Source organism: Heterocephalus glaber, unplaced genomic scaffold (genome assembly GCF_053883595.1).
Source record: "Heterocephalus glaber isolate CG9 unplaced genomic scaffold, H.glaber_assembly_v1.0 deba00000071, whole genome shotgun sequence".
Taxonomy (NCBI): Eukaryota; Metazoa; Chordata; class Mammalia; order Rodentia; family Bathyergidae; genus Heterocephalus; species Heterocephalus glaber.
In genome coordinates, this window is record NW_028258137.1 from 617,413 (window position 1) to 639,934 (window position 22,522).

General features: G+C 57.7%; 1 protein-coding gene across 2 annotated transcripts in view; it reads right to left on the bottom strand.

Moving 5' to 3' along the window:
* Window positions 1-21,806, bottom strand: part of Acsf3 (acyl-CoA synthetase family member 3) — a 28,880-nt gene extending 7,074 nt beyond the window's left edge. Inside the window, exons 1-8 of one of the 2 annotated variants that reach the window (XM_004842655.4) lie at window positions 21,696-21,806; window positions 18,436-18,515; window positions 15,786-16,486; window positions 15,160-15,315; window positions 10,443-10,597; window positions 8,829-8,974; window positions 8,339-8,451; window positions 1,772-1,898 (exon numbers count right to left, since the gene is read on the bottom strand). In XM_004842655.4, the coding sequence (XP_004842712.1) occupies window positions 1,772-1,898; window positions 8,339-8,451; window positions 8,829-8,974; window positions 10,443-10,597; window positions 15,160-15,315; window positions 15,786-16,466 (1,378 nt within the window). In that variant the 5' untranslated portion in view covers window positions 16,467-16,486; window positions 18,436-18,515; window positions 21,696-21,806. The remainder of the gene's footprint in view (window positions 1-1,771; window positions 1,899-8,338; window positions 8,452-8,828; window positions 8,975-10,442; window positions 10,598-15,159; window positions 15,316-15,785; window positions 16,487-18,435; window positions 18,516-21,695) is intronic. The other variant, XR_002394215.2, reaches the window with a different exon arrangement.
* Window positions 21,807-22,522: the final 716 nt, after the last annotated feature.

Consider the following 22,522-nt stretch of genomic DNA (forward strand, 5'->3'; position numbering starts at 1 on the left):
CACCCCAGGCCCTCTTTGGCACCTCCATGCCTCTCTGTGGACTCTGCTCCTGCCAAGGGGCCTGGGGCCTTCTGACCTCAGCTGCAAGGGCCAAGGCTGGTGAGGGGCTCAGGGTCACGGAGGGTGTGGGGCCGCGGGGCTGCGAGTGGGAGCAGACAGGAGGGAGCACTGCAGCCAGCTCCTCGGCAGCGAGGGCCCAGCATGCACCCTGAGCTGCCCTCTCCACTGCTGACTCGGCCCCCGCGAGGGGCTGGATAGTTGACCTTGCTCCTACAGCCCACACGATGAGGCGCTGAGGATGTCAAGGCCCCAGGCCACCCCTACCTGCTTGTCCCTCCCCGAGACCTGCCAGGAAACCACCTGCGAGCCCTTCCTCGGCCGCTGCTCCTACCAGGCTCTGCCCTCAACCAGCCGGAGGAGCACCTCTGTCCTTGTGGGCCAGGGTCACATGGGAAAAGAGGCTCTTCTCTTCAGAAAATTTCACCTTCAAAATTATAAAACAAAGCCGGATGTGGTCATGCACACCTGTCAGATCAGCACTCTGGGAGGGTGAAGCAGGAGGAGCTCAGGTTCAAGGCCAGCCTGGGCAACTTAGTGACTTAGAAAGACCCTGTGTCAAAATAAAAACTAAAGGAAAAAAAAAAAAACAAAACTAAAGGGCTGGGGGGCTGGGGATTTAGCTCAGTGGTTTCACCGCCTGCTGTGCAGGCGCAAGGACCCGAGTTCGATCCCTGGTACCAAAAAAAAAAAACAGGCTGGGGATGGAGGTCAGTGCAAAGCACGCTTACACAGAAGTTTTAGAAATATAGATAGAAAAGACAGAAAAGAAAGAATGCTCAGGGGTCCACCATGCTAGTGTGTGTCCTTCCAGAAGAAAATGTCCTTGCGAAGGCGCACAGCTGTGCACCTAAATGTTTCTCTGCAGAATCCTCCTTAGAGTCTGGCAGGACACAGGTCCTGGTGCCAGGATGGGCTCTGCAGAAAGGATCCCTGCCTACCGTGACAGCCAGCCTGATGCCATCTTGAACCTCAACATCAGCTTGTACCCGTGCTTGGACAAAGCACCCAGGACGCCCGCATCCTGCTCGGCAGTAAACTCGCTGCCGTTGCAGGATGTTTTGCAGCTCACCCACTGTGTGAAACTTCCTTGTGCCCCCACTGACCTGGCATGGTTCTGCTTCTGTAAGATTCCGCTTGGTCTCCCCTGATCCCTCCCCAACTGAAAGCATGATGTAAAAGGAGAAATCAAACCGCTTCCCATCGCCCAGAGAACGTTCTGGGCTCTGGCCCCTCCTGGGCTGCCGGCGTAATAAATGGGCTCGAATCTGGCCCAGAGTGTGCACATCTCCACTGTTCTAACTTGCTCGTCTACAACACGACTACCGTGATGGGCTCCACCAAAGGTCTGCACAGACCACGCCTGATCAGCAGGAAGCAGGCAGACCGACCGGGCTGACGTGACAGTGGCCAGAAGGGCCGGCCAAGGGAGGGGGCGGCGGGTGGCCCGGAGGGTGAGGGTCTCTGAGCAGTGTTCGGAGTCGGGCCCAGGACCTCAGGAGGGAGTGGGCAGCGTCTCCGCTGTGGACGTGCTCGGGGCTGAGGGATGGTGGAGGCCCTGTTGCAGGTCGGGGTCCAGGTGCTTCCCAGGAGCCCGGGGGCTGGGTCAGCTTCGGGTGCTGTGGCCCCCACCTGGCTCTGCCTTCAGCAGCAGCCTCTGGGTCCCTGGCTCAGGGTACAGCTGGCCCCCTGGCCCTGCCGGACACAGTCCTACCTGTCCTGAACCAGCCGTCGGAGGTGAAGGCGGTCTTCGTTTCTTCTGGTTTATCCCAGTACTCTCGGAACACGGAGGGGCCCCTGACCAGCAGCTCCCCTTCCTTCTCCTCAAGCCCTGGGGTCACCTGCAGAGGGCGGCAGGGACATGCAGGTCGCGGGGCACACTGCCCTCCGGGTCTCACCTGCCCAGGCCATCCTAAGGGCCAGGTGGCGTCTGGCATCAGACTCTGCAGTTTGAGCATGTGGCCTGTGACGGGTGGGCCCCAGTATGCTCTTGCCCGGCCTTTGGCTGCAACAGCCACACAAAGCAGGTGCCTTGACTGTGCTTCGGGGCTGCATGCACCACTGGCCCAGCCACGGGGCCGCTGAGCACTTCTGACATCCCTCAGGCCTCCCGCCGGCAATGGGACGCTCGGGCGGCCACCACCGGAGTGCCTTCTGGGCTGCAGATGCGCAGAGGGGTCGCTAAGGAGGGAGGGCTACAGAGAGGCAGAGGTGTCAGCACGGGCGGCACCCCGACTCCTCCACACAGGAAGCTTAGAATCTCAGACCACGCCCAGGTTGGGGCCTCAGGCAGTCCCAGAAGAGACAACCTCCGCGTGTCAAGGTCCCCTGCAGGTCCTCTGCAGCACCTGCCCCCGAGCACAGGTGAGAAAGCGGGCCAGGGCGGGGGACGAGCAGGCTGGCATCACCTGCACCTGAAAACCCACAATGGAAACATAGCCCTAAAGAGGCCCCAGGACAAGAGGCCCAGGCCCAGACCAGGCCCAAGGTGATCCAGTCACAAAAGCCAGAGACAAAGGAAAGTCGATAGCTGTCAGAACAAGCAGCAATTACTCAGAGCAGGGAAATAAGGCAAATGACTACAGATTTCTCTTTAGAAACAAGAGGCCAGAGAGAAGTTTTTAAAGTGCTGAAAGAAAATAACTATCAACCCGGAACTCCAAACCCTGTGAAAACGGACTGCAGGAATGAAGATAAAATAGGCCCTCTTAGTCTTTCAGATGCTGTGTTTCAGAGGACGCACTGCAAGCAGATCTGATCTCAAGTACCCACTACAGAAGCTCCTGCATCACAGTGGAAGACACAAGGGAAAAGGGAAGCAACGCAGATGGCGACTGTTGGTGAGCACAGTGGCCTCATCCTGTCCTCCGTGCTCCAATCTCTTCTCCAGGGTTGGAAGCCATCATGGTTTTGTCCAATGGTGTCCACACTCACAGAGGTCACAACACAGAGGCCACAAAGTGACAGCTGAGTGACCTGGAAGAATGAAGGTGCTTGCTGCAAGCAGACCATGAAAAGCAAGTGTGGGTACTGCTGTCCCTGGAGCACCTACCAAAACAATGACACAGAGACCCATGAAAAACCTGGCAGGCAGGATAGAGCACTAAGTGCAAGCCTGAAGAAGGCTGTGAAGGGGAGGCTGAGTGATAAAAAGCCAAGGGAGCACCGGCAAACAAATAATAAAATGGGGGTTCAATCCCAGAATGCCAGAACTACCTTACATGTACATGATTCAAACCACCCCTGTAGCTGGTCAGCCTACATTAGAGACAGACACGTGTAAGCCAAGCATGTGCTGCCTGTAAGAAACTTGCCTCAAATCCAACCACGTAGTTGGGGTAGTGGCAACAGGACAGAATCACATATAACGTTACATTTTTTTTTCAGGTACTGGGAATCGAACTCAGGACCTTGCACTTGTCAGGCAGGCACAGCACCACTGAGCTACATCCCTGGCTCTATCATTGGAATGTCAACACCAGTCAGAAGAATGAAGTGGCTTCATTGGTATCAGACAAAATAAACTAAATAGGGCCAAGGATGTAGCTCAGTGGTGCCGCTGCCTGCCTCACAACCGCAAGGTCTCAAGTTCGATCCCCAGTATCAAAAAACCCCACCAAAACCCTAAGTAGCAGTGAGGACAATCAACCAGCAGTGTTCTGTGGCAGCAAAGGGTCAAGTCACCAAGAAGACACAACAGTTATCACTGTGTATGCACCAAACTATACTCAGAATACACGGAGCAAAAGCTGAAAGCAAACCAGACAGTCTAGCTGGAGAGCTCAACAGCCTCAGCTGGTGGTAGGGCGAGTAGTGAGAAAGCCAGCGAGGACACAGAGGGCCGGCGTGAGGCCACCTCCTCCTCCTGACATGTGCGGAGCCTCCACCACCCATGGACACACGAAGCCAACACACAAAGTCACACCAAGGGCGTTTTCCTGACTGTAACGGAACTACAGTGGACTCCCGAGTTACGACGGGCCTGACATATGAACAACTTGGGTTACAACTGGAATTTTAGTTTTAATTTACTACCAAAGTCTTGAGTCACGATCCGAATGTTGGCCGCTTGTGCTTCCAAAGAGTCTCAGATACAGATTTAACCCTTAAAGAGTTCTGGAAGGAGCATGACAGCATCCTTTCCGGTGTGGAGCTCACTGAGAAATCCTGGGCCAGGGTCTCTATAAGGTCACTGAGATCTGCCTGTGTGCAGGAGACAGATGCTGAAGGCTGTGTAGAGGAGCCTGAGCCTTCATTCACCAACTTGAGTTACAACCAGCCCTCAGGAACTAATTGAGTTTGTAAGTCAAGGGTCCACTGAAATTAGAAATCAATCTTAGATATCAGAAAAATCACCAAACATTTGAAAAATATATGACATGCTGAAATCTGTGAGTCAAAAGAAGTCTTAATGGAAATTTAAAAATATTTTGAACTGAAGGAAAACGAAAATACAACATATCAAAATTTGGAGGATGTAGCTAAAGCAGTGCTTAGAAGGAAATTTATATCCTTTCATGCACTTATTAGTAAAGAGGAATCTCAAATCAGTAACCAAAAGTTTAACCTTAAGAAACTAGAAAAAGAGAAAAATAAGTCAAAAGCAGAGGCAGAAAGAAACAAAAGCAAGCAGAAGAAATAAACAGATAAGAACAGAAATCAGTGAAAGCAAAATGTGAAGAAAAACAATAGGGGGAAAAAATCAACGAACCCAAAAACTAGTTCTCTGGAAAAAGTTCAGTGCATCAGATCGGTCCCCAGCAAGACCAAGACGGAAGACATGGATTGTTGCTGTCAGCAGCCAGGGCAGCGTCACTGCAGCCCGCACAGTGAAAAGTGACAAGGGACGGTGGTGAGAAGCCTCCCAGAGTGGACAGCAGGACAGACGGCCAGTTCCCCAAGACACCTGTGATGGTCAGAACAGCCCCAAACCACCAAGGAAACTGGAGTCCAGTTAAAATCTTTCAAAGCAGAAACCTCTGGGCCCCGGTGGTTTTACTGCTGAATCCCACAACTGAGAGAAGAGATAATGCCAGATCTGCACAGGTTCACCCTAAAACAGGAGGGGAGGGGGCACCCCACTCACATGTGAGGCCAGTGCTGCCCAGACACCCGAGCCAGACCAGGCCAGCACAGAGACAGCAAGGAAGCTACAGACCTGAGACCCCGTAAAGAGACAGAGGCCTTCACAAAGCCAAGGCCAGCCTGGTCCACGGCCTCAGCAATGAGGGGACGGTGCTCCCCTCAGGGCACCTCAGACTGACGGGGCCGTAACAGGCTGACAGCGTAAGGCTCCTGTTATGCCTGAGCCCTTCTGCCGGTACCAGCTGTGGAGGGGACAGGGTCTCGGTGGTTCTGATCCTATGTGATAGAGCATCTTGCCACACACCTGCTGGCTATGTGTGTCCTCCTCTGCAGACAGTCCCTTCAGGTCTTGCCCGTTCTAAACAGGATTCTCAGGAGCCCCCAGGCGTTTTAGATTTCAATCCCCCATCAGGCGCCCGGCGGGCACAGATCAGCTCCCATCCTGTTGCTGTCCCCGCACTCTGTGGATTGTTCCCCTGCTCTGCAGAAGCCTTCTGAATGATGCAGTCCCACGTGTTTCTGCTGTCCATGGCCATGTTTTTGAGCTCATATTCAGAACAACTCCATGCCCACTTTCATGTCTTTAATACGCTTTGATTTTTCTATATGGCGAGTAAGGGTCCAACGTCCTTCTACTGCGTGTGGATATCCAGTTTTCCCAACAGCATGCACTGAAGTCTCCAATACATCTGCAAGTCCCAGCTGCGATCAGCTGGCTGTCAGCGTGGCCCTCCCGGGCTTGCTCTGCCCCACTGGTGTGGGTGTCTGGGCTCTTCGGTGTTCATCCAAACAGCTTTGCTGTTCATCCTGCAGTTGTCTTGGTGCCTTTGGCCTGGATCTCTTTGCTCTAGACTTTGTTGTCTATCTGGTGTCTTTTACAGGTCCATGCAAATTTTAGGACTTTCTCTATTGCTGGGATCACTGGTGTTTTGATAGGGATTACACTGAACCTGTAGATCATTCTGGGTAGTACAAGCATTTTAACACTTACTCTCCCAATGCATGAGCACAGGGAGTTTTCCATCTATTTGTGTCTTCTTCAATTTCGTATCACTGTTTTGTAGTTTTCAGGGTAGAGATTTTTCACCTCCTTGGTCAAATTTATTCCTAAGCATTTCATTATTTTATGGCTACTATAGATGAGATTATTTTTCCTGATTTCTTTTTCAGAGTTCACTCTGTGTATAGATATGCTACTGATTTCTGTCTGTTATTCGTATCCTGAAACTACTGAAGTTGTTTAGGAGCTCTGAGTTTGATAGTCTCCAGGGTTTTCTGTATTCAAGTTTGTGTCGTCTGCACATGGCCTTTCATTTTGTGAGCCAAGGTTGTGGTGTGCAGCCCAGGCTGGCTTTGAGCGCTCGGTCTTCCTGCCTTGATGCAGCTGGGACTCACTCCAAGCTAGGACTCCAGGCGTCATGCCCTCTAAGCAGGGACAATTTTGCTTTCTTGTTTCCAGTTTGATGACTGATTTCTTTCTCTGGCCTAACTGTTCTGGCTAGAACTTCTAGTGTGATGTTGAGCAGAAGTGGGCACAGTGGTGCTTCCTGTCTGGTTCTAGGTCTTACGGGAAGCTTTTCACTGACCCCCTTCAGTATGAGTCAAGCTGTGGATTAACTGTATGTGGCCTTTGTTATGTTGAGGTAAGTTCCTTCTATATCTAATTGAAATTATTGATAGTTTTCATCATGAAGGGATATTGAATTCTATCGAGTACTTCTTCTGTATTATTGAAATTATTTTTTTTAAGTCCAGAATGGGCAACTATGTGGAGACAGGAAGCAGATAAGTTGTTTCATGGGGCTGAGTGAGGGGAGAGAAGAGGGCAGGAGTGAGCCCCTGAGGTCCCAGAGCTCCTGGGGTGGAACTGTGCGACGCGTGCTGACTGAGAACACACGAAAGCCACCGGCTGTGCTCTTTGCACGGCAGACTGTCTGATACACGTTTGTATCTCAGTAGAGCTCTTTACAGAAGGAGACCGATCCAAGGCCAGCACACTTTGGTTTTCTCAAAAAAAAAAAGCACCCAGAGCTCCTGGGACAGAAACCTGATCACCAGGAATAGGCAGGGCTGGCGGGGCTGCCCAGCCCAGGGAGGAGGGACACAGCCCGGGCCCGCCCGAGATGGTCCAGGCCGCCAGCCCGAGCCCACCCTGTGCAAAGTGACACCTGGGACAACGGGGTGGGGCAGCAGGACATCAGGGAGGACAGGGAGGCCCGGTGGGAAGAAGGCGGAGCAGTCGGCTGCTGAGGGACTGTTTGCCTATGGAGAAATGATGCAACCGGAAGTAGACAAGCAGGTCTGCCGCAGCCTCAGCCGCCCGCCCAGCCATGGAGGAGGGGGCTCCATGTGAGGCCCCGGCCCTGGCAGGCATCAGACACAGCTGTGCAGTGCGGCCGTTTATCTGCTGACGGACCCCATTGTCACTGCCGTGTTTGGCTCTATGTAAGTGAGTGACTTGAAAAAATAAAGAGGCGATGCCCAGCGCACTCACAGAGCGCTGAGCAAGCCCAGGTGGGAGCCTCGCCTTTAGCTTGGGTGTGGCCAGCAGGCAGAGTTCAAACTCTCCTCCTGACCACCGAGGACCTAGGTGGCCCAGCCGGTGGTAGAAGCCCCAGGCGACCTTGTGCGGTGGTCAGCAGATCCTCACTGGCTGCAGCCCCACGCTGGGCTCAAGGGCAGCCTGGGGTGCAGTACGGTGAGGGGTATGGCTGGGGCGTGGGTGCAGGGCATCTGTGTGCCCCCCTCGCGGCAGCCCACACCTGGGTCCCCTGCCTGAGTCCCAGCGCCCGTGCTGGCCTCCCGACTGTCTAGGTGCGGGGTGGGGCTCTGTTCTGTGTCAAGTGCGCCTGGGGAAGAGCCTGCTGCAGACAGGACAATTAGAGCGCTGCAGCGGGGGTCATCAGGGGGAGCCGGCAGCTTTCCACCACAGGTACCAGGCAGCTAGATTTCATCTCAGCTTAAGACAGAAGTGCTCTGAGGCCCACGCTCCCCTTCCTCTGACATTTCTGCCACTTCCCGTGGAGCAGGTCGGAGGACACCGGGAGGGCGGGGCAGCTGTGAGGAGCTGCTGCAGGACGAGGGGCAGCTGGGCCCCGCTGTCCTCTGTCCGGGAGCATAGGGCACCTCGTGGATGAGGTCCGGAAACTCTGCAAGCCCTTAGCTGCCCAGTCGGCGCTTCCACCCCCCATGGTACCTTTGTCCCCTGCGTGTCCCCCTGGGCGTGCACGGTGTACGGGCAGCCGTCCCTCTGTGGGCTCTCCGAGACGATGCGAACCTCCACTCCGGGCAGTGGGGTCCCCACAGAACCTGCAGTGGTGATGGAACAAAAGCGGGTAGAGTCGGACCCGAAGAGGACCACACCCAGGACACCGTGGCCTGTGCTGTCCAGGGGCTGTGTGTGGGTGGGGCACAGGCAGCAGCTGCTCCCAACAGCAGCAGGCACTGGGGCCCTGATGCATCAGCACGGCTGACCAAGGACCTTGGGGGGCTCGCAGCCCCTGTGGAGGTGCACAAGGAGGCTGATGTGCGCCAGGAGCGGGGACCAGGGCTCGCTGGCGCCCCCTCGAGGGACAGGGCTGGAGGCCATGATTCTAGGGCGAGTGGTGCAGCGCGCACCGTGCTTTGCCTATTTGGCACCCGGGAGGCCCAGGGACAGTGAGGAGGAGGCTTTGTGGGCATCGTACCTGGTAGGCGAGCCCCGGCCAGGGGGCTGGACAGGGCCATGCCAACCTCGGTCATGCCGTAGCGCTCCAGCAGCATGTGGCCCGTGGCGCTCTTCCACCTCTCCAGCAGGGGCGTGGGCAGTGCGGCCGAGCCGGACACCATGAGCCTGGGGAGGGGGACGGGGCCATTTTCCCGACGGCCCACAGTGCTCGTGACCTCGAGTTTGTGAATTCAGGATAAAAATGAGTTTAGGCAAAGGCAGCTCTGCTTTTGGAGAGAACTTGGTGTTTCAGAACATGAACAGGGCTCCTGCAGAAACTACTGCTTTGGGTCTTTGCAAATGACTAGTGCGCCACTCCCGGATGACCATGAACACAGCAGCAGGCAATGGCGCCAATGGGTCCCGGGGGTAACAGGTCCCGAGGGAGGCACTGGGGCGGCTGGGCTGGACACAGAAGGACTCAATGGAGCCGTGGGGCCATGACCTGCAGTGCCCGCTGACCCCGCCACACCTCGGGCACCTTCCGGGGACTGTGGACAGGAGCCCCACAGCCTGACGTCACTCAGACACCACAGGCCTTGTCACCCATGGGTTTCCTCCTCGAAAGTAGGGAGCCCGAGCGACTCTGCCCTGGCCCTGGGGGACCCGGTGCTATGGGTGGGGGTCTGGAGGAGCCCCAGTTCCTGAGCCGAGAGGTCTCTGGCTCCTCAAAGTCTTCACAGAAGGGAGCACAGCAGCAGCAAGTGGAGCAACGCTGCAGCATTGCAGCTCTGTCTAGAAGGCCAGAATCCCCTAGGGACAGAGGTACAGCCTGCTGCTGCCCAAGACCTGGTGGCCTGGCAAGGGAGAGCAGGCAGTGGGGACACTGGTGTCAGCCACACCTGGAATTTTTCCTGCTTTTTTGATGCTGGGGATGGAACCCAGGGCCTTGAACATGCTAGGGAACCATTCAACTGCTGACTTATATTCTCAGGCCCTTGTCAGCATTATTTTGAGATAGAATCTTATTAAGTTGCCTGGGGTGGCCTAGAAGTTGCAATCCTCCTGCCTCAGCATCCTGAGTAGCAGGCTTTATAGGTGCATGCACTGCACCCAGGGAACACTTAGCATGTTAAGTTCAAATGGCCTTGCCATCCTACTAGGCAGCCCTGGCCCACTCTATGTGTGCCACAGCACCTCTGCCTCCGCCCTGCGGGGTGGGAGGGTCCACTGGGCCACACACCCATGGGCACCTCCTGGTGGGCCACCTGCAAGTCGGTGGGAGGAGAAGCCAGGACTCCAGCACCCAGGGGAACGTGGAGTGGACTCATAGCACGAGTTACAGCAGACTCAGCTCATCAGTGAGGGAGGCGGCTCGCAGAGCCAGCAACATGAGGGGCCACAGCAGGGTGGCAGCCATGCCCCCGGTGGGGAGGCTGGAACGTCTCAGCCCAGGGAGACAGAGACACTGGGCCAGTGGGGCAGAGCCACGGGCGGAGAGAGACAGGGACTGGGGGGACACAGGCCGGGGCACTGGGGAGTGGCACCGATGGGAGGGGCAGTGCCCTCTGACGGCACAGTGGCGTCATTGGGGATGGGCCGCACACACAACCACTGGGCTTCCTGCGTGGCAGGGAGGACCCACCCCGCCTACCTTATTTTTTCTTCACAAACTGCACGCACGAAATCCTGGACATGAGGCTGGGTGAAGTGCTGGTCGTAGTAATCCAGCAACTTGGAGTATATGGTGGGCACTGCCATGAACACATTAATCCGTGGAGTTTCAGAACTAAGGAACTTTTCCCAAACCTAGAAAGACAAAAGGAAGCCGGGTGAGGGCCAGAAAGGCCGATGGGGACATGCAGAGTGTGCCCGGTCCCACGGCCCGGCTCTGAACAGCCTTCCCAGTCAGATCAGAGGCCCACGGCGAGAGGCCACAGTGTGGGGGACCCGTGCGTCTGGCCCCAGGGAGGGACAACCGGACAAGAGGAGTCAGGGCCAAGGTTCCACCTGCAGCTGGGCAGTGGCGCCCCAGGGCTCCTCCAGCTCCAAGGCACGGGGGAGCCAGCAGCAGCCATGGTGCCACTGCAAGCTGAGCCCAGCACGGTGCCCAGCACAAGAATGCCCGTGAGACTCACCACCTCCAGATTATGCATTGGTTAGGTGTTGTGTCACCCTAAGGACCCTTGAGAACAGCCGGTGGCTGGGGTGGCCACACCACACCAGGGTGGTGTTGACCACCAGGCAGAGACCAGTGGCCTGAGGAGTCCGCACCCTCTCGCCTGCAGGGTGACCAGACGAGGACCAGGACCAGGACCAGGACCAGGACCAGGACCAGGACCAGGACCAGGACCAGGACCAGGACCAGGCAGGGGACTGGAACACATGCAACTGTTCAGTAGCAGCTCTTCTGACTGGGCCACGGCTTCAGTGCACATCCCCGGCGAGTTCACCGGGCCAAAACTGGCGAGCAGACCTGACATAACATGTGGAAGGCAAAGGACCGAAATAGGTCTGCAAAGAAAGGTACGAGTGGAGGACGCACAGCTCCCAATTCCAGACCGACTCCAGCAGCAGCAGCCGACCCGTGTGGCCCTGGTCAGGGCGCAGACCCAGGGCGCGGAGCGGGATGAGCAGATACGGACAGTCAGGCACCCAGCTGGCAGACGGTCACCAGGGAAGGGTCCCCAGCAAGGGCACCTGGCCTCGGGACAGTGGGTGCGGTGGGTTCAGCCCTGCCACACTCCACACCTGACCTCCCACACGGGACCGAGACCGGAGGTACGAGCTAAGACGGAAGCAGGACTTGGAGAGAGACGAGTCTGTCCCATCACCCCTGTGCCCCCGGAGCCATCACTCCATGCTCTGGTGCAGACACAAGGATGACTGTGTCCTGCAGGCCCAGTTCATGACAATGTTCTCATGCGAGCCACAAGACAGTGCCTTCCTTCAAGGCACAGTTATAGAACAGTCTGCCCTCATCCCATTCCGGTAAACTCACTTGCTATGCACTAAAAAGCCCTCTCCCTCCAACAGTGTACACAAGCTGGAGCTCCCTCTGTTCAATGCTCTTCCTTTGGACAGGAGTCCGTTGAGCTGGTGCACACCTTAAACCTGAAATAAATCCTCCTGACTCCCATTGGTCTCTCCTGTCTCTTGGAATTCTGTTTCTTTGTTTTGTTTTGTTTTTTATTTTTTGAGACAGGTCCTCAACTCTATAGTTTAGGCTGGCCTTGAACTCATGGCTATCCTCCTGCCTCAGCCTCCTGAGTGCTGGGATTATAGGCATGTGCCACCACGCCCAGCTCTCTTGGAATTCTGTAACAAAACCACAATGCTTCTAGGCAAAAAACCAAGAAAATCTTTAAGACCTTTGGTTGGGGGAAGATTTCTGGGATGTGACACCAAAACTAAAAACTACAGGATTATGGGCCAGGGATTTAGCTCAATGGTTCCAGCGCCTGACTTGCAAGCACAAGGTCCCAAGTTCGATCCCTGGTACTCAAAAAAAAAAAAAAAAAATCTAAAATGAATGCATTGATTAGACTATGATGAGTATCAAAAACTATAGGATTAAAAAGTTGGTAAAACAGATGTTACCAAAATTAAATACAAAAAGACATCATTAAGAAAATGCGAAGAGCCAGGTATCATAGAACACACCTGTGATCCCAGCACTCAGGGGAGGCTGAGGCAGGAGGATCACAACATAGTAAGACCCTGACTCAAAATAAAAGCTGAAAGGGGCTGGGAATGCAGCTCAGTGTGAGGCTCTGGGATCCCCAGTACCGCAGAACAAAACAGAAGAAAGAAGGTGAAGCCAGGGCAGGGGAGCACACCTGTGCTGCGAGGCACTCCGTCTGCAACAATGCTCAGAGGCAGCAGGAGCCGGGAAGAGCCATGAGCTGCCCTGGGAGACACCAGCCATTCCCACCAGATCTTGGTGCCTGTGGAGGAGGAGGAGGAGCCCAGAAGAAAGGGGCACTGCACCAAGGGCACCGTGGGCAGCAGCCTTTCCTGCTCCGTGCTGCCCATGGCCAGCAGGAGGGACAGACTGCAGGGCCCCAGCTCCCTGGGCATCAGCCGCAGGCACAGCAGGTGAGGCCGAGGCACCCAGCACAACCTGGCCCATCGGCAGGGGCTGCGCTGCACACAGGGCCTGGCACGGCAGACCCTGGCCACTCCCTGCACCTCCACCCTGTGTCCTGGCTGAGCAGTGTGGCTCCCTGGGGGCTCCACAGGGCCCACTCCTGTCAGCGATGCTATGACGGGGCCCAGACCTCACCAGCTGCTGAGCAGAAGGAACAGGCCCAGGGCCGATGCAGACCCAGCTGCCCATGCCCCAGGTCACCCAGGCACAGCAACACTTGGGTCTGGTCAAGGAGTGTGCAGTCCCAGAGGGGCCGAGGGACTGCTTCTGGTGCTTAGTGGCTGACCCTGAGCCTCGGTGGACCCCACACGGCACGCCTGCCCTTGCTCCCCAGTGTTCCGCCACCCTCCCTGCCTCCTGGGCTGCCACCTGCACACAGCAGGCTGCCATCGCCACTGAGCGGGCTGGCGGTGGGAAGGGCTCTGTAGCTCCAGAGTTCACCCAGAGCTGCGTGTCCCTCCACGGCCACACTTTTGGGGCCTGAAAGGTTCCTCAAGACACAGTGACAAGCATTTTACCCCTGCAGGCCACCTCTGCCTGAGGCAGCAGTCACAGCTGCTTCCATGGGGACTGGCACGGCCCAGACAGAGGAGACGGCACCAGGTCACAGTGCAGGAGTCCTGGGGGCCGCTGGACCCAGTCGGGCCCAGCCAGCGCACCACCCACGAGGCCGCAGCGTGGCTCTGAGATGCAGCCCAACCGCAGAGGATCAGCAGCAGCTGACCCCAGCCAGCCTCTGCTCTCCGCTGCTGCCGTCGCTGTGGCCACGTGGACAGCGGCACTCCTGCCGTGTCACTGCACAGACACCGACAGCCCACTGGCCCCACAGAGCAGGGGACCTGAAGCAGCACGCTGGGCCCTGTCACTTCCCTTCTGCCCACACACACACAGCCTTAGGCCGAACCCAGGAGCCGGCACTGCTGAAAGCAGGACACTGCCAATACACGCTTCTAAATCTGCAAAGACCTAACTCACAGGTTACAGGAGACAGTGCGATCTCCAGCCACAGTGCGGACTTGTTTAGCATCACTCTGGCTGCACAGATTCGAGAGAACCCCAGTGAAGTCTGAGAGCCATACAGGGCTGAGATTTGGGTCCTTTCACGCCAATCATGGGCCTGCAGTGTCTCCAGAAGAGGCCCCTGGAGGCCCACGGGGACAGCAACACCCAAAGATCCTCAGCGGGCTGCCTCAGCCTGCCGGTCACCACCGAGGCCCCTGAGGCCAGGCCAAGGTGACTGCTCCTCATGCCCGAGGCCGGGGGCTGGAGAGGTGTGGGGACAGAGCAGTGGGGCGCACAGGCTGGGCCTGGAGGGAAGAATCCGTAAGTCCACACAGTGGACAGTGGGCAGCCTGTGACCAGACAGGAAGCGCCTGGTGGCAGCAGAGGGCACAGCCACCACGCTGCCCACCCAGCACGGAGGGGCCACCCCCGAGGCACTGTGGTCAGGACCCATCACCATCCAACCCCAGCACCCCAGAGAGAAGGGGTTCCCCAGACTCACCTTCCCCCAGTACTGGGGGTTGAACCCGGGCCTCTGCACTGAGCTCCATCCCACCCTTTCTATTTAGAGACAGGGTCTGGCTGAGTTGCCTGGGCTGCGCCTGAACTGCGATCCTCCTGCCTCAGCCTTTTGGGCATGGGGCTGCTGGTGTGTGGCGCCATGCCTGGCCAGACTCACCTGTAAGCCTTTATATTTCCCCAAGACCGAGAGCTGCATGCGCCACGTGAGCCACAGTCGTCAGTGAGAACACATGGCCCTGAAGGGCATTTGCCTCATGGTGTCCCTGCCGGCCGAGTGCCTCCATTAGGGCCCGCTCAGCCCGCGGGTGGCGCTTCAAGAGAACGTGGTGATGACCAGGCAGCCGGGGCGCTTCCCAGCCCAAGGCGCTGCCAACACTGCCCTGCGGCCATGGTCGTCCCCGCTGGCAGAAAGGCTGCAGTCCCGAGCGGTCACCCAGCCCAGGCTGCATCTGACACAGCTCAGCCTCCCCGTCCGGCCCGGCCCTGGGTCCACTGCCTGAGCCTGTGCCGTGAGGCCACACACACAGCTGCCAGGGGCCCAGCAAGCACATCCAGGGCAAGACCCATGGAGCCTCCGTCATGTGCCCACTGGACGTGACACCGGCTCCAGCAGACTGGCGCCAGACTCCCAACCTCGGTGCTGGGGGCTGTGTCACCCCCGGGGCACCCACCCAGGGTCTGCAGCCACCCCACTCACCTGCTGGGCGCTGAACTCGGGCAGCATCACGCAGGTGGCCCCCACCCAGAGCGGGCACAGCAGCTTGTTGACCACGCCGTGCATGTGGTGCAGCGGGAGGACGTGCAGGATCACGTCGTCTCTCGTCCACGCCCAGGCATGGACCAGCCCAGTCACCTGCAGGGCCAGAGCACAGCTCAAGGACAGTGTGGGGTTCAGAGGGCCCAGGAGGGGAGCAGCACAGTGGTCAAGCCTGGCGCTGCAGAGCTCTGCCCAGGCGGGCACTGGAGTCAGCACAGAAGCACCACCCAGGACGGCCGGCAGGCGGCAGATGAAGCCCGAAGGACTCCAGGCACAGGTCCCAGTTGCCAGTCCTGTGCGGCTGGTCCCCGACACCCCGCCCCAGTGCACAGCACACAGGGGTCCACTCTGCCCTCCTGCAGCCCCTGACCTCTCTACACTACACAGTGCTTCACTGCTCTGGCCCCGAGCAGGGCTGGAGGTCACCCGGCTGCTCAGCAGGGTCAGCAGGGTGGTGACCGGTGTGATCGACGCTACAGAAGGGCAAAGGCAAGTCCCCGGGAAGCCCAGCCTGTCCCCAGGGCTGTAGGGACTGAGCCCTGCCGGAGCAGCTCAGATGCACGCACCGTGGCCGTGAGGCTGCCATGGGTGCTCAGCACGCCCCTGGGCCTCCCTGTGGTCCCACTGGTGTAGAGGATCATGGCGCCCCGTTCTCGCCACTTGTGCTTCTGCTCTGGCTCCGCTGCGGGCTCCTCCACAGCCCCATGGTAGACGTCGGGAGGGAGAGACAAGAGTGGGAGCCCCAGCCTCCCGGCGACTGGGCCCACCAGCGGCACATGCTCCGGGCTGGCCAGGACCACGGAGCTGCGGGAGTCCTGGATGAAGTACTCCAGCTGTGGCTCGGGGTGCTTCCAGAAGAGGGGGACAGCGATGCCACCGCTCACCCACGAAGCCCACTGGGCCACGACATAGGAGACATCGTTGGAGCACAGGAAGGAGATCCGTTCGTCCTGCAGGTCTCCGTCCATGCAGCCACGGAGCCTGCAGATCTCCAGGGACAGGCGCAGGCTGCGGTGGTACAGGTCCCGGTAGGTGTGGCAGCCGTGCTGGTCAACCAGGGCGATCCTGTCCCCAAAGGCCAGGGCCTTGGTGAAGACAGGGCCGGCCCTGTCAGAGCGGGCAGTGGGGGCCCTGTGCAGGAAGCGGCCTCCTCGGTGTCTCCCAGGTGCCGGACCGCAGGAGGCCGCAGCCCAGACCAGGTGCCGGGAGGGCAGAGTCATGCGGAGCAGCATGGCGCTGAGAAGCATCCTGTGGGGTCACCTACGTGCTGGCGAGGATGGACAGGCGTTAGGGCCACCGGCGGCCCCGCAAGAGCTGAAGCCCCTGCAGACCCCACCCTGCAGGGCCTGCACAGAGTAAATCCCATGCCCCAGGGATTTCCACATCCAGTCTCAGCTCCTCCTTTAACCTCTGGTTTAAAGATTTCAACATCATGCAAGACCCTGACGCAGAGAAACTTGGCTAAACCAAGGGAAGCAAAGAAACTTCAGTGCCCGTGAAAGTGACTCCTCAGAGCGTGTTTGGGAACCTGAGCCGGGACCACTTGGGCAGCGATGTGGGTGCCATGGGAGCTGCGTGGACCCTGGCACCTGTGGGCCATGCCCCGAGCCACCACCACCACCACCTGAGCAGACACAGGGAGGCTCTCGGGAATGCTGTGGCACAGCTGAGCTTTATCACTGCTTCTAAAGTTGATTAAGTATGTTTTCAGTGCTGTACTCCACGCAGGCCAGGCAGGGGCTCCGAGGGGGCTCTGCGTGTGGGGAGAGTGGCTGGCATCAGGTTGAGAGAGCTCTCCCTGCTCCCCAAACACGACCACTACACACTGGCCGAGACACCAGCACGCAGGCACTCCCAGGAGGCCGGGCCGTGACCACCTGCTCTAGCTCCCACAGGCGTCGCTCACAGGCCACCCAGGCGGGTGCCATCCAGCTCTACACAGAGGGCACTGCCCAGGCAGGGCAGGCTTGTGACCCTGCACCCTCCTTCTCGGGCCGACACCCTGCCCGCTTTCAGTCCCTTGCCAACTCCTTCCTGCCTTGGCCTTGCGCTAGGAGAAGGGGTCACCAGCCTCCAGGGAGCCCCTTGGGCCTCTGCTGCCCCTGCCCAGGGTAACTTGTGACTCTGACCACATGGGCCCAGGAGGACCTGAGTGTTACTCCGACAGCGCTAACAACATTAACACATCTTGGTGCTTTCACCTGTGACACCTCCTTCACCAACCGCGGCTGTTGACAGAGTGGCCACTCTTCCCCTGCTCTGCAGCCTGTCCTACACCAGACAAGGGTCCAGCAGTGCTGTCCCCTGGGCCGTCCCTCCCAGCAAGACCCGAGCCCGCTTCAGCAGGAGAAACTGAGCCTGATGCGCAGCCACCGTGGGCAGACTGACTGCTCCCATGGGGCCCCGGGACCCCAGATGCCACCGATGCCCAGGACCATGTGCTGTGGTCCCAGACTGCACTTGGGCGTGGCAGTCAGCATTCCACCGGTGGAAGCCGTGTGCCTCGGCCCCTCCCTGCAGGCCCAGGGTGATCAGGCAGTGGCTGCCACCTCGGCAGCTCCAGGGCCTGAGCTGGACCTGCATGGGGTCTGCTCTCCCCTGCTCTGCGCTCAGTGACTCGCCGGGGGAAATCGAGCATGTTCCTGCCTTTTATATGCGCTGAGCAGTTTTGGTCTGGACTCAGAAAACAGATTATACACACTTCCTAACTACCCAACAAAACACACTCCACACCATAAAGTCGGCCGGAGCCACAGTGCCCTGTGTGCTTGAGCTCTGCGACGCCTAGTATCTGTGTCTGAGTCCTCTCGGGGCGGCAGGTTTCTCCTCAGCCGGGAGCTCGCACAGGGATGGGAGCCTCCGGCCAGAGCGGGAGGGGCCCACGCTGCTCGTCCATTCTGGATCCCCCAGCGCTGCAGCCACGACGCGGCTGACGTGGGCCGCTCTGCCACAGCCTGGACCTCTGCTTCGACAGAGAAACTTCGCAAACGCAAGGGAGCAGCGGGCGCGAGCCCAGAGCAGAGGAGGGCGTGGGCGTGAGAGGAATGCAGCTCGGGAGACGGGGCACGTAGAGGGTGGGGAAACGTCTAAGCTAAAGGTAAGGGTAAAACCCAAATATTCCCACGCAGTAGAGAGTATGGGTGATTTTATTTTCTTAGTACTTCTCAGTTTTTTCCAACTTTTTATAATCAGAAAGAGAAAGGTAGTGACACTTACTTTTTAAAAATAGTGGGCTGGGGACTTAGCTCAGGGGTTCCACCGCCTGCCTCGCAAGTGCAAGGTCCCGAGTTCAATCGCTGGTACCAAAAAAAAAAAATAGAGATACTTCAACTTCACCATTAATTTTTTTATACCAAACAACAACAACGATAAAAAAGACAAAGCCAGGCATGGTGGTGCCTGGCACACATCTGTAATCCCAGCCCTCTGGGAGCCTGAGACAGGAGGATCACAAGTTTGAGCCCAGTCTGGGCAGCTTAGCACCTTAGAGAGGCTGTGTCTAAATATTTATCAATTGATACTAGGGATTGAATCCAGGGCCTCTGCCCTGAGCCACATTCCCAGTTCTTTTTTTTTACTTTTTATTTTGAAACAGGATCTCACTCAGTTGCTAAATTGCAAGGCTGGGCTAGAACTTGCAATCCTCTAGCCCCAGAGAGCTGGGATTACAGGATGCACTGCCACACCCAGGAAAACCCTGTCTCAAAAATAGAAAACAGGCTGAGAATACAGTATATCCCGACTTGGGAACAAGTTCCATTCTGTGCAATGAACATTCGTAAATCCGACAGTGAGCCTTAGACACCTTTGACACAAATACGCAATGTAAAGCATCAAAAACTTCACATGTCCCGTGATCGTGTACTTGTGCTTGAGAATTGTGAAACGGGGCTCTTGTTGCTTTTGCTGTCTCCAGCTGACACGAACTGTTGCTCCTCTGCTACCCTGCCTTGGAACCAGCTGATTATGGACTGAAATCTCTACGAACTAGTCAGGTGTGGTGACACATGCCTGTAATCCCAGCACTTGGGAGGCTGAGACAGGAGGATCACTGTAAATTCAAGGCCACCCACCCTGGGCTATATATGAATTCAAGGCAAGCTTCAACTGCACAGTAAGATCCTTTCTCAAAACAAAACAAAAACCACTTTCTGACAAACAGCTTGACTATAAGGGCAACATTAGCAACTGTATACTTGGTTAACCTGGTAAACAGAACCATAACCATTTAATCAAAGTTAACAGTACCCTTAAAGAGATGCCCTGAAAAGGACATAATGTTATTCCTGTGGTACACCTGCCCAAACTGCATTACCCGAATCTAATCATGGGGAAACATCAAGTAAACCCAAGTGAAGGATTTTCGATCTGATGTCTGCCTGCAATCTTAAAAAATAAAGCAAGTTTGCGAGAGATAAGGGAAGCATGAAGACCTGATCAAGATTAAGAAGACTGGGGCCGGGCATGTAGCTCAGTGGTTCTGTCGCCTGTCTGCCTGCCTTGCAAGCACAAGGACCTGAGTTTGATCCCCGGTACCACAAAAGAATGACAAGATTAAAGAAGACTGAAGAGAAATAAGCAATGAAAAAAAAGAATTGTGACAATGGTTGAATGGTTGATGTTATAGGAACAAGTGACATCACCATCTCTTCGCCTTGATTCAATCTTAGTTATTTCACTTCTGCTGCCATGGTCATTGCTCTGGTCCCGGCATCCCCACATCCCCACTGCTTCTCCTCTTCCCCCGGACTCCCTGGGCTCTGACGGACTCGGTGCCGCTGCGCACTGTCGCTCCCCACAGTGAGCACGCAGCCTTACACTGTGAGTGTCCGGCACACGCGTGAGCCGCTTCCGCCATCTGTTCGCATCTATGAATGTTCGTAATGCGAGGCCCATTCAGGTCTGAAAGTTCGCAACTCGAGTGTTCATAAGTAGGGGATTTGCTGTATAGCTCAGGGCAAAGGCCCTGAATTCAACCCCCCATATGGCAGAAAGGGGTGGGGATTTTTGCTCTCGATGGTGGATATACAAGGTATTTGTCACTGTAGCTGTTTTTCAAAATGACAGAGGCAAATAAAATTCTTTTTTTAATTAAACCTGCTGGTTCAAAAAAGGTTTGTGCAGATAATGAAGAGCTAAGCTCTGACAGGGTGAGCTCAGGATAGGGCACAGGTCCCTGGCCGTGGAGGTCTGGGTACCCCTGGATCCCACCAATTCCAGGGACTCCCTGAGGGTGGGTGGGGTGGGAGCCCAAGCAGCCAGCCAGGCAGCAGCACCAGCGGGGTCATCTCAGGACTCGGGCAGGCCGAGCTGGGTACTGACCTGGGGCCGGCTCTCTCCGGGGCTCCAGAGCCCTGAAGGTTGGCGGCATTCTGGCCCCGACAGCCCCGAGCAGCCCACAGGCTGAGGACAGGCCCAAGGCGGAAGGGGCTGGGGCCCACAGGGAGGATGGCCACTGGGCCTGACGGGTGAGAAGGGGCCGGGGAGGCCGCAGGGGAGAGGAGGGGCTCCTCAAGGCCCTCCAGGCCAGTAACCTGAACTCGAAGCAGCGGGGTGGCGGCCTGCCTGCAGCCCTGCACTCTCCCGGCACAGGCCCTCCGGTCACAGCCAGCCACAGAGGTAGAGTCTGCTGGGGCCGACGGCTGCACCTCCCCTTCTGAATGCCCGGGGCTCCCTGGCACAAGCAGTGTTTCAGCCTGGCCGGCACTACCCACCTGGCCCAGGCAGCAGCACGCATACCTGCCCGAGGCGCTGCACTTGGTCGGACCGAGAGGCCCATGGTCCTGCAAGACTGGGGCTCACAGGACGGGATGCAGAAGGCAAGACCTCCCGGGCTTCTGACCACAGGTCCTGGCCACACTGCTGGGACTCGCCGGGCCTAGTGGCTTCCAGCACCAGCGACCACAGCACTTCTGTCCAGGCGGGACGCGGGGAGGACAGAGTTGAGTCCACATAGTGGACAGGGACTCCGAGGGGCGAGGAGCCTGACCTCAGCACGGCTCCCTGGGAGGATGCTGCCCAGAGCAGGCGCCCTGCTGATCAGCCCACTCGGGCTCCCGTCTGCCGCTGGAGAGTGGGGAGTCTACACGTCCCCGGTGTGCAGGGCCATTGGCAAAATCACAGTTGTAAGAAACAGGTGTTGAGCTGCCTTCAGGGCAGCACACCCAAGTCAGGAAACCCGGAGGGGAAGCACGCTCGACACCCACCCAGGCCGGGAAGCGAAGGGCCCCTCATACACGCTGTCTGAAGCACTACAGCGCCTGTGCTGGAGGAGGAGGAGGAAGAGGAGGAGGAGGAGGAGGAGGAGGAGGGTCAGAGCCAGGGCCGGGACAGGGCAGGGAGTCCCCGGCAGGATGCGGCCGACCTTTCATTGTGGCCGGGGCGCCATCGGGCCACCAACCTCGGTCCGAGGCCCAGGGAAGGGCTGGGCCGCACTGAAGGGCCTCTGAGCCCACGCTCCCCGCCCTGCCACTCACCTCGCTGGCCTCCGAGTCATGCGCCAAAGTCACCGTGGAAGTCGGGCTGCTGGGCAGGCCTGGCCGGAACTGCGTCCGGCACCCAAAAGCATCCCCAGTGAGATGTGTCCGTCACCCAATGGTGTCCCTGTGCCCCAGTGCCCTGGCGGTGGGTTCCAGGCACAAATGTTCCAGCCTATCCAGGTCCCTGTGTGCAGATGTCACCAGGCCCTGCTGTCCTGATGGGGCTGTGGGCAGCTTATATAGTGTTCACTGAACGCGACAGTCAGGGACCCAAGGCAGTGTCGGGCACCCGTTCCGCCTCGGCCTCCGGAGGGAGAGCAGAGCCCACCCAGCGCCCGCAGGTGCCCTGCCGGCTCTGCCGCTTGTCTGGCCAGGGTGGGCATAGGGTGGGAGGCAGCTTTGCAGCTGTGGGCTGTCCACACCAGCCCTCCAGGACCCCGCATGTGCGCAGAGACACCGTCCTTGTCCTTGGGAGGCCTCGGCAGATTCTCCCTCCCCAGGCCGCAGCCTCTGCTGCCCCAGGCTTTGTCTGCTCCCTATGCTCTTGCTGGGCTGCCTTCCAGCGTGGCTACCAGGCAGGAGATCCCACGCCCGGAGTCACAACATCCACTTTTGATTCTGGTGCTGGGGGTGGAACCCAGGGCCTCCTGGGTGTTGGGCAGGGGCTCTGCCACTTGGCCACACCACCAGCCCCTTTTCACTTTTTGAGACAAGTTCTCACTGAGTTGTCAGGACTGGCTCTGAACGTGTGACTCCCTGGATCTTTAGGGTCCACGATGGAGAGTCCACGATGTGGGCAGGGAGCTTTAATCAGTGTGCTGTGC